This window comes from Vulpes vulpes, chromosome 8, assembly GCF_048418805.1.
Source record: "Vulpes vulpes isolate BD-2025 chromosome 8, VulVul3, whole genome shotgun sequence".
In the NCBI taxonomy this organism is placed as follows: domain Eukaryota; kingdom Metazoa; phylum Chordata; class Mammalia; order Carnivora; family Canidae; genus Vulpes; species Vulpes vulpes.
The window spans coordinates 53877487-53891025 of NC_132787.1; the positions used below are offsets into that span (position 1 = coordinate 53877487).

At 36.2% G+C, this 13539-nt stretch overlaps 1 protein-coding gene and 1 pseudogene across 1 annotated transcript; one reads left to right on the top strand and one right to left on the bottom strand.

Annotated features, from left to right (window-relative positions):
- Positions 1–4161: 4161 nt before the first annotated feature.
- On the bottom strand, positions 4162–5138 carry LOC112907725 (olfactory receptor 5V1-like). The gene is made up of 2 exons (XM_072718818.1): positions 4704–5138; positions 4162–4665 (listed from the first exon to the last, which is right to left on the bottom strand). The coding sequence occupies exons 1-2, from the start codon at positions 5136–5138 to the stop codon at positions 4162–4164; spliced, it is 939 nt and encodes a 312-aa protein (XP_072574919.1).
- Positions 5139–11460: 6322 nt separating this feature from the next.
- LOC112907724 (dnaJ homolog subfamily A member 1 pseudogene) lies at positions 11461–13165 on the top strand (annotated as a pseudogene).
- The last annotated feature ends 374 nt before the right edge of the window (positions 13166–13539 follow it).

The following is a 13539-nucleotide window of genomic DNA, read 5'->3' on the forward strand; positions in this document are numbered from 1 at the left end:
AACAAGAGTCGAATTAGGACACCTGGGTGGCTCAGTGGTTGAGTGTCTGCCTTTGGCTCAGGGCATGGTCCTGGAGTCAGGGGATCCAGCCCCACATCAGGCTTCCTGCATAGAACCTGCTTCTCCCTCCTGCCTATGTTTCTGCCTCTCTCTCTCTGTCTCTCATGAATAAATAAATAAAATCTTAAAAAAAAAAAGAGTCAAATTATTGACTACTTTTCCACCAATTGTCCCTCTCCCTGGGTAGCCCCAACATGAGAGCATGTGGTGTTCACCAGGCTAGGATTTCTCAACATCAGTTCTGCCTTAAACATGTCGTAGATCAGCATCTCTTAACCAACGTATTTAATATTTGATTTGAGAAGACGGTGGCTCTGTAGGGGTCTCATAGGAAATCACATCCTTCCCTTAGCCTATCCTATGGACAGTATAAAGCCATTGTTAAAATTTGAGTTTCGTTTTATGCATGTGAGTGTCAGAATGGGAAAGGGCTAGGCTTCACCAATCACCTTTTCAGCAGGTGCACGTGAGGTCCTTGACCTTGCCGTCATGAAGCCTGATACCCCGAGTGGCATCTGATCCCCCTCCCTAGTAAAGCTGAATGGGGAACCAAACCTTGAGACATAAAATCTACTCACTAACAAACCAGACTGAAATCATTAGAACAGGAAAAGTACAAAATCTAGCACTTTAGTCAGGTCCACAGAGAAAAAAGAAATTGAGAAGGGACAATTCTGCTGAACTTAGGAGAACGTTTAGGTCCAGCAGTTTTGATTCAAACTTATTCCTGATCTGAGAAAAATAACAGCCTGTGGGGACATTAAATGTGGCACCATGGCCCCTTGGCCTGTACCTATCTTAACATTCTCCTTTCCCATAGAGCAGTAGCTTCAGTGGAGACTTTGTGGTGGTGTTGGCTGTTTCCAACCAAATAGCAGCAATTCTGCTTATTTCCCAGTCAATAAATCTTCTCAAAGGCAAATGAGTGAGAATGAAATTCTATAGGAATAACCCTGAATCTTTGAGATTCCTAACACAGGGACTGTGGGGAAAGGAAATCATTCACAAACTTTAGGGCTAGGTTACAGTTAATAAATTGCTTGTAGTACACCTCCCAAACATCAGTTAGTTGCAATATAAAGATAAGAATGTCCAGCTAGTGGCAGCATCTGGGTGGCTCAGTTGGTTAAGTGACTGACTCTTAGTTTCGGCTCAGGTCATGATCTAAGGGTCATGGGATTGAGCTCTGCACCAGGCTCTGAGCTCAGATTCTCAGATTCTCCCTCTCTATCCCCCTTTGCCCCTTCTCCTCACTCTCCCTCTCTCTCAAATAAATAAATAAATAAATAAATAAATAAATAAATAAATAAATAAAAATCTTACAAAAATAAAAGAATGTCCAGCTAGTGAATGTTTCCAAATAGAAGTATTATACAAATTTAATTATATTAATTTAAAAAATATTTTGTGTGTGCCTATTAGCACATTATAATGTATCGTGTAAAAAATGTCTCTATGCTTTCTCCCTGAAAATTTTTCCTTTATGTCCTGTTTGTGAAAAATGGAGGCCTATCACATTGCATTCCATTCCATATTATTTACTATAAACAAAATTTTCAATCATTTTATTTCATGCAGGAATATAGGCACCCCTCAGGTTTTGGAGTAGGTAATTGCTAAAGTAATTCTACTCTGGTTCTTTGTATAAGTACTATTGTAGAAATTGAGATACGCATGGAAAAAATATTAAAAATATGTCATTACATAAATGCCATCAAAACGGTAATGAATATATGCACAACATTTTGTAATATGCTCTTAAGACATAAATGTATCCTGACACGGGGCAGTTTTCTCATTTGTGATGCTAAATAAACTACTTACCATTGACTCTCACAGAAAGCCTTTCTGGTGGTGCCTGGGTGGCTCAGTCAGTTGAGCCCTGTTCTTGGTCTTGGCTGGGTCATGATCTCAAGGTCGTGGGATTGAGCCCTGGGAGGGGCTCTGTGCTCAGCACGGAGTCTACTTCCCCTCTCCCTCTCCTTCTGCTCTTCCCCTCACTTGCACACACACACACACACACTCTCTCATATAAATAAATAAAACTGAAAGAAAGAAAGCCAGCCAGCTTTTCTGGCTTTGTTAGTAGAGCTTGATGCTCTCTACTCTAGTTCCTGGAATGGAAAGAATACTCTCTGGTACAAACAGACTGTCAACTAATATGCCTCATGAGAAGGATATGCCATTCCAGGAGATTCCTTGAGTATACTCATTGTGGAATGCAAGATTTGAAAATTCTTTGATCTCTCAATGAACTCATTTTTATAGGATGGACTTTTATAAATGCCTGTGGGCTAATCTTTTGAGAATACTCATGTAATCTCTAAGCAGCTGTTCTGTGATTCCTCAGAGTGCAAACACAATTCAAGGGCAACAGCCTGAAAAGAAAGTATAGAAGTGATGAACAATTAATTCTCTCTTGGATTCATTAAAATTGTGGCAATCATCTTTCCCAGCATGCAATGAGGAGTTCAGCTTCCTTTCTCTTTGGGGACATTGATGAGCAAAGTTCAGTACTAGATTTCTATTCTATTTCTATTCTATTTCTTGCTAGCAGTGGCAAGAAGCCTATGAACGTGGCTTCTCCTCATTATCATCAAGGAGAAGAGAGGTAAGTGTGGGTGTGAGCTTATTGGGTTGGATTCCATGCAGCATGGAGAGTTTCCTCCTCAGATTTGAACGTCTCCATACTGTATGCTCTGCCAGTGCATATGTATTGGAGCTACAGTATTAGTCTGTTGGCTCTAACCCTCTCTTAGGGCTGCTCACATAGACATGGTGCTTCCTTTCTTCCCCACCAACATCCTGTCTTTGTGTCTCCAGATTTCTGGTCCTACCAGTGCTCATGACATTATTGATATGGAGTTATAAAGAAGAAAAAAGCAGAGCCATCAAACAGCTCTGTAGGTCACTTGTAAGTTTGAAAATCTTGTAGTATTTTACTTCACCAAAATTTAGGATAAAAACATTGGATCCTGTCAAGAGTTAAGTGTCTAGGGATGCCTGGGTGACTCAGTGGTTGAGCATCTGCCTTTGGCTCAGGTCATGATCCTGGGGCCCCAGAGGGAGCCTGCTTCTCCTTCTGCCTGTCTCTGCCTCTCTTTTTCTGTGTCTCTCATGAATAAATAAATAAATAAAATCTTTTAAAAAAAGAGTTAAGTGTCTAAAGCTCAAACACTCCATTAGCAACATGAGTTTTTTCATACATGAAGGAGAAGTACAGAAGTGGTGCTGATTAGAGACCTTAGAATCATTATCCATCAGGCAAGTGCAAAACAAAATCACATTGATATAGTATTTCACACATACTAGGATGGGTATACTAAAAATAACATATAATAACATGCTGGTGACGAGGCAAAGAAATTAGAATCTTCATATACTGCTCTTAGTATGTAAAATGGTGCCACTGTTTTGAAAACAACTTGACAGTTCTTCAAAAAGGTAAATATAGAATTATCATATGATCCAGCAATTTCACTCCTAGGTATAAACTCTATATAAATAAAAATATATGTTCACTAAAAACTGGTACATAAATGTTCATAACAGCTAAAATGTGAAAACAACAAAAATGTCTATCAAGTGATGAATGGATAAATAAAATGTGGCATATCTATAAAATAGAAATCATTTAGTAATAAGAAGGAATAAAATACCAATACATGGTACAATATGGATGGGCCTTGAAAACATCCCAAGTGAAGAAGCCAAACATACAAGGCACAAACTATATGATTTTATTTATATGAAGCATCCAGCATAGGGATATCCATAGACACAGAGAGCAGATTAGTGGTTGTCTAGTGCTGCTAAATTGGGAGAATATGGGGAATGATTTTTTTAAATATGTGGGTACCAGGTGGGGTTTTTTTCAGGGATAATGGATTATGAAAATATTCTCAGTTGTCAGTGGATTGGAGAACACAGGACATTTGAGATTACGGTATATGAAATGCTTGGCACAGGTGTAGCTGTTTGTCCTTATGAAATGGGGCACTATGGTTGTCAAAAGATCCTATATAGAGGACACTGTTATAATTGCAGCTAGAAGGGTCATGTTTTTATTGAGCAAGAAATTTTCCAGAAGGAAAACTTTATCTAATTGCCGATCTTATTAGAGAACCCACCTTTCCCAGCTAGCTTCCTCAGGGGACCCTTGGCCTCCTTGTTTCCCAGACTGTATATGATGGGGTTCAACATGAAGGTCACAACACAGAAAAGTACAAAAACCAGGATGCCAATGTCCAGGTTATACCCCATGTTAGTTCTGTCATAGTTGAAATTGGCTGTTCCATAAAAGACCACAACAACAGTAAGGTGGGATACACAGGTAGAGAAGGCCTTGTTCCTGCCCTGAGTAGAGGGAATCCTAAGAATGGCATAGATGATGAGTACATAGGATACTCCAGTAAACAGACAGGGGCTCAGGTCAATGATGGCCTTGACCACATGGAGCACAGACTCATTGAGAGAGGTGTCTGAGCAAGAGAGCTCCAGAAGCAATGGGATGTCACAGAGAAAGTGGCTGATTTGGTTGGGCCCACAGAGAGTGAGTGTGGCTGCCAGCACTGTGTGTATCACAGAATTCACCAGCCCACACAGCTATGGATTTCAATCACCAAAAAAAAAAAAAAAAACACAACACAGACCTTCACACTCATGAGGACTGGATATTGAAGGGGGTGGCAAATGACTACATAGTGGTCATAAGCCATAGCAACCAATAAGACACATCCAGTACCAGTGCATGTCACGAGGAAAAAAGTCTGAGAAAAGCAGCCTTCATATGAGATGGTTTTCTTTTTGCGGAAGAAGTTCACCGGCATGACTGGGATGGTGGTAGATGTATAGCAGACGTCCAAGAAACTCAGGTTGCTGAGGAAATAATACATTGGAGTATGAAGAGCAAGGCTGATTTTAGTGGCTGTTATTATGAGCATGTTTCCCAGGAGTGTTGTCAGGTAAATGATCAAGAAAATCAGGAAAAACAAGCCCTGTAGTTTGGGGTGGTTGGAAAATCCCAAGAAGATGAATTCGGTGACATCTGTTTGATTGTTCATTTCAAATGGTGTCATAGCTACAAAACAATGAGAAAAACAAAAGCCATAATGATAATGTACAAAGAGGACCTCAAATTGGCATATTAAATTGAAAGATAATATCAAATAATATTGGATATAGAATGGTCTGGGCTGTGGATGGAGGTGTGCAGGAAAGTCTTCAGAGAGACCACAACTTTTTGCTCAGCAAATCCAGCCAGCTCAGGCGCAGGGATCTCCCATGGATTTGGATTTACATAACTGCTGGTGGGTGAAAATAAATGTTGGTTTAATGTTTAAGGTACATTTTAATGTTGGCTAATCACAACAATAAACTACTAAATTCTACATTAGAGGGAGCCCACCATCTTAGTAATATTTACTTCCTATCATTGTCCTTTTTGTCTCATTTTTTCCTTTCACCTTTTCTAAGAAATAGTTTCATTGCAAACAATTTTTAATGTAAAAAGATATAAATAAGAATTCAATCATCTCTGAATCAGAGCCAGTACTATGTTTCAGTGTATTCAATTGTAGTGATTTTTTTTTTTGCTGTTGCAGTTATGTAAATCTTGATCTCTATTTATAGCTTTAAAATATTAAGAGCACTTGTCAGGATAAGCCTTGGATGATGTATGGTATTGCTGAATTACTATATTATACACCTGAAACTAATAACACTGTATATTAACACTACTGGAATTAAGATAAAATATTAGGAGCAAATTTCCAAAATTAGAAAAGAAGTAGTCAACTATTTCTATTCACAGATATGATCCTATGTATAGAAAATGTCAAAGAATCCACAAAAATATTGTTAGAGCTCATAAACAAAGTGAGCAATGTTGCACAGACAAAAATCAGTTATGTCTCTATACATTAGCAATGAACAATCCAAAAAGGAAGTTAAGAAATCAATTCCATTTACAATAATATCTAATGTAATAAATGCTTACAATAAATTTGACTGAGGAAGTGAAAGTACTGTACACTAAAAACTACAAAGCATTGCTGAAAGAAATTAAAGAAGACATAACTAAATAAAATGTACCTATCTTCATGGATAAAAAGACTTAAATTGTTAAGATGTTAATACTATCCAAAGTAATGTACAGGTTCAATGCCTTGTCTATCAAAATTTCAGTGTCTTTTTTCCATAAAAATGGAAAAGTTAATTTTCAAATTCATATTGGATTGCAAGGGGCCCTGAATAGCCAAAACAATTATGAAAAAGAATAAAGTTGGAGGACTCATACTTTCTAACTCCAAAACTTACTCAATACTATAGTAATTAAAACAGTATGGTACTGGCATAAGGATGGACATATAAATTAATGAAATAGAATGGAGAGCTCAGAAATAAATTCTCACATATATGGTTAATTGATTTTCAGCAAAAGTTGAAAATTAACATTCAATAAGGAAAAGGATAGTATTTTCAACAAATGGTTCTAGGAAAACTGTGTATCTTCATGTAAAAGAATGAGGTGCACAAAATTAACTGACACTAGGCACAAATTAACTCAAGATCGATCAAAGATCTAAACTTAAGAGCTAGAACTATAAAACTCTTAGAAGAAAACATTGGAGATAATCTTTATGCTATTGGATTTGGCAACTATTTTATGGATATGACACCAAAAGTACAGGTAACAAAAGAAAAAAATAGATAATATGTACTTCATCAAAATTAAGAAAGTGTTATCAAAATACACTATTGAGAAAGCAAAAGAGCAGCCTATAAAATAAAATATTTACAAACCATATATCTGATAAGGGATTTATATCCAGAATATATAAAGAACTCCTACGATTTAACCATAATAAAAAAAGACGTCAATTAAAAAATAAGCAAAGGACTTGAATAGACATTTCTCAAAAGACAATATACAAATGGCCAATAAGAACATGAAAAAATGTTTGATATCATTAGTTTTGGGGAAATGCAAATCAAAAGCATGAGGTACCACTTTTCACCTATCAGGATGGTTATACTGAAGAAAATGGAAAATAAAATATGTTAGTGAGGCTATGAAAAATTTGGAACTCTCATGCATTGCTGATAAGAATGTAAAATGGTGCATCTAGTATGGGAAATAGTTTGCCAGTTCCTCAAAAAATTAAACAGGACTATCATATGACCCAGCAATTCTATTCCTTGGTACCTATCCAAAAGAATTGAAAACAAGGACTTGAACAGATACTTGTATACTGGTGTTCATAGCATCATTATTCACATAGCCAAAAACAACCTAAGTGTTCATCAACCAATGATAGGATAAACAAAACTGTGGTATATGCACATGATGGGCTATTATTCAGCCATAAAAAGGAAAAAAATTTAATGTATACTACATGAATGGATCTTGAAAACATTATGCTAACATTATACTAAACCAGACACAGAAGGAAAAATAATGTGTGATTTATTTTATATCATGTGCCTAGAACAGACAAATTCATAGAGACAGAAAGTAGAGTAAAGGTTACCAGAGGCTGAAAAGAGGATGGAATTGGGAGGAGTTATTGTTTAATGGGTTCCAAGTTCAAGTTTCTGTTGAAGATGATGAAAAGTTTTGGGTATAGATGGAAGTGATGGTTACATACATTGTGAATATACTTAATGTCACTGATTTGTACACTCCCAAATGGTTAAAACAATGAATATTGTGTATATTTTACCACAATTTTATTTTTAATTTTTAAACATTTACTTATTTATTTTAGAGAGAAAGAAGGGCAGAGGAAGAGGGAGAGAGATCGCAGGGCTCCATCTCATGACTGTGAGATCACAACCTGAACTGAAATCAAGAGTTAGATGCTTTTTTTTTTTTTAAAGATTTTATTTATTTATTCATGAGAGAGAGAGAGAGGCAGAGACACAGGCAGAAGGAGAAGCAGGTTTCATGCAGGGAGCCAGATGTGGGACTTGACCCTGGGACTCAATCCTGGGGATTCCACTTAGCTTGAGCTACACAGAGCTGCTTTCTGTTTTTAACTACACCAAACACCTTCCCATCTCAAGGGCTTGTACTTGCTATTTCCTCACCAGAAAACTTTCCCCCAGATATTTACATGTTCCATTTCCTTTTTTCATTGAGGTTTTTTCCTGAACTGTTACCCCCTCAGGGATACTTTCTCTGACAGTTCTATATAAAATAGCAGTCGTATCACTTTTTATCCCTTTACTCTGCTTCACTTCTTTTTGTGGCACTTATGCTACCCTTGGCATGAAATTATTGATCTACTCACTTCTGTTTGTAGCATAAGCTCTGTGAGGCCAGGGGCTCAGTTTTGGTCATCTTCTATCCCTAACCTAAGAGAAAACCTGGCATACAGCTCTCGCTCAATAAATATTTGTTGAATGAGTAATTAAATCTATATTTTAAGGTGATTATGGAATTCATTATGCTTTCTGTGAGAAAATCTAGCCTAATTCTCTTCCATTTTGCCTACTTAATCTTAATTATTCTTCCATATATCTCTCTCGACCTGTCCATCGTGCCAATCAGTCTATTTTAATCATTAGAGTAGAAAATTTTACACTTTGGGAATTTTAACATCTTGCACCTACATTGGCTTTTTATATGATAAGTAATCCTCATTAGTACCAAAGTAAAGATAAAACCTAGCTTATTTTTATTTATCTCATATAAGTTATCAATTATCGCAAAAGCTATCTTGTTAGAACCCCAACTGACATATGTTGCTTGATTGGCTTTGAAATATGCCCCAAATTTGTCTCTCCAAACTTTGGATTAAATATCAAATTATTTAATCAGCAACCTTGCTCTGTTAACCTGAAGGACAGCATCCCTACAAATCTGTTCAATCAACTTAAACTGGAAATCAAATTCTCAGATGCTGTCCTATTGAAAGCAGTGATCTCTCTAAACCCTAAAATATATCTAGCCTCTCTCTACCTTAAAGTCCTTCACTGGCCTACATTCTCTATCAAATGAAGTTCATATTATTTTACATGGCTTTGAGAAGAAATCTATATTTGCCAAATCTTAAAATACACTGCTTGGGAGCTTTCTTTTTTTATGAGAAAATATTTTACTTTAGTAAAATTTACTTTAGTAAGATTTCTAGGGCACCATCCATGGCTATAGAAAGGCCTTTGCAAACTACAGCCTTGCAGTTTATTCCATATGCATTAATGATGGATAACCCTACTCCAGTGGTCAAATTGTGAGCTCTGGAGTTAGACTTCTTGGGATCAAAACTCACTTCTGTAATCCTTTGGTTATGAGACTTTAGGTAAGTTATTTATTCTCTTTGCTTAATATTTTCATGTCTATAATAAGGATTGAAATAAAGGGGCTCATGTCAGAAATGGAATAATAAAAAATAATTTTAAAATTACTGGGCAAATATAACATTTAAAAAATAATTTTAAAAGACTAACCATTTAAAGATAAAATAATAACTGCATTGGAGAATTTGTAACAAAGAAATGAAATATGTAACAATAGCAACAAAAAGGTTGGGTGAGAAAATGGTAAAATATTTTGTAGTGTTCTTGCACTATACATTATCATAAAATATTAATTCAAGGTGACTATATTAAGTAAATAAAGTATAATAAAATACATAGATTAAGCACTAAAAAATAATACAAAGCATATCCAAAAACTGACAGAGGAGATGAAATGGAATAAAATAAAAATAAAAATTCAATTCAAAAGCAGGCACAAAGGGTCAGATGGGACAAATGGAAAACAAATAGTAAAATACTAGACTTAATCATGTTAGTAATACCAGAAAATATAAATGAACTAAACATTCCAATAAAAATACAGAGATTGTTAGACTGGATTTTAAAATAAACCAACTGTATCTTCTTTTCAAGAATTATACTTTACATATAAGATCTTGAATATGTTCCAAGTAAAAGGATGGGAAAAAATATATCATTTAAAAGCAAACATTAAAAAAAGTTGATGTGTAGGCTTTAAGATAGATTGCCAAAAGTAAACCGGAATCCTTTATAGTAATAAAAGGATCCATTCATCAAGAAGACATAACAATTATAAAAGTATCTAATAACATGACTTCAAAATATTGACAAAAGAGTTAGACAAGTTCACAGTCATAATTGAAGACTTTAATATTACTCTTTCATTAAAAATTATAGAATAAATATACAGAAAATTCAGTAATCCAGAATAGACAGCACAATTAATCATCTTGACATAACTGACATTTATAGCACATTATATCCAATAATTTCAGAATAAATATTCTAGTTGAATACACAAGGAACATTCACTAAAGTATCCCATATACTGGGCTAGAAAGCAAGTTTCAATACATTTAAAAAGATTGAAATGATATAGAGTATGTTTCTTGACCATGATGGAATTGAATTAGAAATTAACCACAAATAGAAATCTGAAATTCCCCAAATATTTTGAATTTGAGCAAACACTTCTACAAACTATAGGTCAAAGAACCCAAAAGAAAAATAGAAAATATTTTTAATGTAATGGCAATGAAAATGCAGCAAATCAAAAAATTGGCAGTGCAGCTAATGCAGTGTTTGGGGGAAAGTTATAGCTTTTAATGCCTTTTTTAAAGTTTAAATTTTAGGGAGTTAACATACAGTGCAATATTAGCTTCTGGGGTAAAATTCAGTGATTCATCACTTATATTCAACACCCAGTGCTCATAATAAGTGCCCTGTTTAATATCAATCCGCCATCCAGCCCATCCCCAACCCACCTCCCTCCATTAACTCTGTTTGTTTTCTTTTTTTTTTTTTTTTTTCAGTTTGTTTTCTATCTTTAAAAATCTCTTATGCTTTGTTTCCCTCTGTCCTTTCTTTCATTTCCCCTTCCCATATGTTCATCCTGTTTTCTTTCTTAAATTCTTTCTTAAATTCCATGAGTTTGATCATATGGTATTTGTCTTTCTTTGACTGACTTATTTCACTTAACATAATACTTTGTAGCTCCATTCATATCATTGCAAATAATGCCTGTATTTAAAAATGTTTAAAATAAATAATCAGGGATGCCTGGGTGGCTCAGTTTATTAAGTGTGCAACTCTTGATTTCAGCTCAGGTCATGATCTCAGGATTATGAGATCAAACCCCATGTCAGGCTCCATACTCAGTGGGGAGTCAGCTTGAGATTTTCTCTCTGCTCCTCCCCACCCCACTCTCACTCTCTCTTTCAAATAAATAAGTCTTTTTTTAAAAAGAAAAAATAAATAAAATATCTAGACTTTCACCCTTATTGAATAGAAGTTTTCCTAACTTGTTTAAAAATAGAAGATAGAATTAAGCCCAAATAAAATATTTAAAAGATAGAGACCTGAAGTTAATAAAATAGAAAACAGACTCTAGGGAACTTTCCAGAACGCTCGGTGAGACGCGGAGGAGCGGCGGCTGCCCGAGCTGCGCCCAGCAACGCGCTCCTTCCCGCTCCCCCACACCGGCTTCGGTCCTCTCACCGGCTGTAGAAAATGGTGAAAGAAACCACTTACTATGATGTTTTGGGGGTCAAACCCAATGCCACCCAGGAGGAACTGAAAAAGGCTTACAGAAAACTGGCCTTGAAGTACCACCCTGATAAGAATCCAAATGAAGGAGAGAAGTTTAAACAGATTTCTCAAGCTTATGAAGTGCTCTCTGATGCAAAGAAAAGGGAATTATATGACAAAGGAGGAGAACAGGCAATTAAAGAAGGTGGAGCTGGTGGTGGTTTTGGCTCCCCCATGGACATCTTTGATATGTTTTTTGGAGGAGGAGGCAGGATGCAGAGAGAACGGAGAGGTAAAAATGTTGTACATCAGCTCTCAGTAACCTTAGAAGATCTATATAATGGCGCAACAAGAAAACTAGCTCTGCAAAAGAATGTGATTTGCGATAAATGTGAAGGCCGAGGTGGTAAGAAAGGAGCAGTCGAATGTTGTCCCAATTGCCGAGGTACTGGAATGCAAATAAGAATTCATCAGATAGGACCTGGAATGGTTCAGCAAATTCAGTCTGTGTGCATGGAGTGCCAGGGCCATGGGGAACGGATCAGTCCTAAAGATAGATGTAAAAGCTGCAACGGAAGGAAGATAGTTCGAGAGAAGAAGATTCTAGAAGTGCATATTGACAAAGGCATGAAAGATGGCCAGAAGATAACATTCCACGGTGAGGGAGACCAAGAACCAGGACTTGAACCAGGAGATATTATCATTGTTTTAGATCAGAAGGACCATGCTGTTTTTACTCGACGAGGAGAAGATCTTTTCATGTGTATGGATATACAGCTGGTTGAAGCCCTGTGTGGCTTTCAAAAGCCAAGATCTACTCTTGACAACCGAACCATCGTCATCACCTCTCATCCAGGTCAGATTGTCAAGCATGGGGATATCAAGTGTGTGTTAAATGAAGGCATGCCAATTTATCGTAGACCATATGAGAAGGGTCGCCTAATCATCGAATTTAAGGTAAACTTCCCCGAGAACGGCTTTCTCTCTCCTGATAAACTTTCTTTGCTGGAAAAACTCCTACCTGAGAGGAAGGAAGTAGAAGAGACTGATGAAATGGACCAGGTAGAACTTGTGGACTTTGATCCCAATCAGGAAAGACGGTGCCATTACAATGGGGAAGCATATGAGGATGATGAACATCATCCTAGGGGTGGTGTTCAGTGTCAGACTTCTTAATGGGGTTGGTGAATAACACTGCTGCTGGCATTTTATATGCAGTAGTGGATGAGTGAAGGACTATAATCATAGCTCACTACTTGCTATTGTTTTTGTTTTAATATTCAACTATAGTAGTGTTTTAAAAGTTAAATGAAGAATAAACTCAAATATAAAAGCTCTGACTTTGCCCTGTATGTATGATGACTTCAGTGTGCAAGATAAGTTTAATACTGTAAAAACTACTTTTAAAAAATCTCCCCTAGCGTTTGTTAGGCCATACCTTGTAATTGATTGCAGCTGTATGTATATGAAACAGTTCAGACTGAAATGCTAGGTGTATGTATTGACTTCAGTGTATGACCCTTAATTGTTAAGCTATGAAGTTAAAACTTGTATTTAATTGGCAATCAGACAATTTATTTGTAGAGAAGTGTTGGTCTGTAGTTACGTTAAGTAGGATTCATTGTGATGCCTCTGCATTTTATTGCCTCAACTGTTACTTGAAGATGGCATGCTATGTAATTTGGCCTGTGGTATCAGTGATAGAAAGGATATCTCTCTAAAGAAGTGGTTTATTATATGCTGCTGCTTGAGGGCTTGCACTTGTAGAATTGCATTCCCTTCTGTGCCATCTTTTTTTTTTTTAATCTATATATATATATATATATATATATATATATATATATATATATATCAGTCCTGGTTACACTTTTTTTCCTTCTCTTTGGACCATGATAAACTTCAGAGTAGTGACTTCAGGAGCCAGGGTAACTTAGAGTGAAGAGACAT

Coding starts and splice junctions, on each gene's coding strand:
- LOC112907725 (XM_072718818.1), bottom strand. CDS start 5,138: ATGACACCATTTGAAATGAACAATCAAACAGATGTCACCGAATTCATC. Junction 4,666..4,703: donor TGAGTGTGAAGGTCTGTGTT/GTGTTTTTTTTT, acceptor TGAAATCCATAG/CTGTGTGGGCTGGTGAATTC.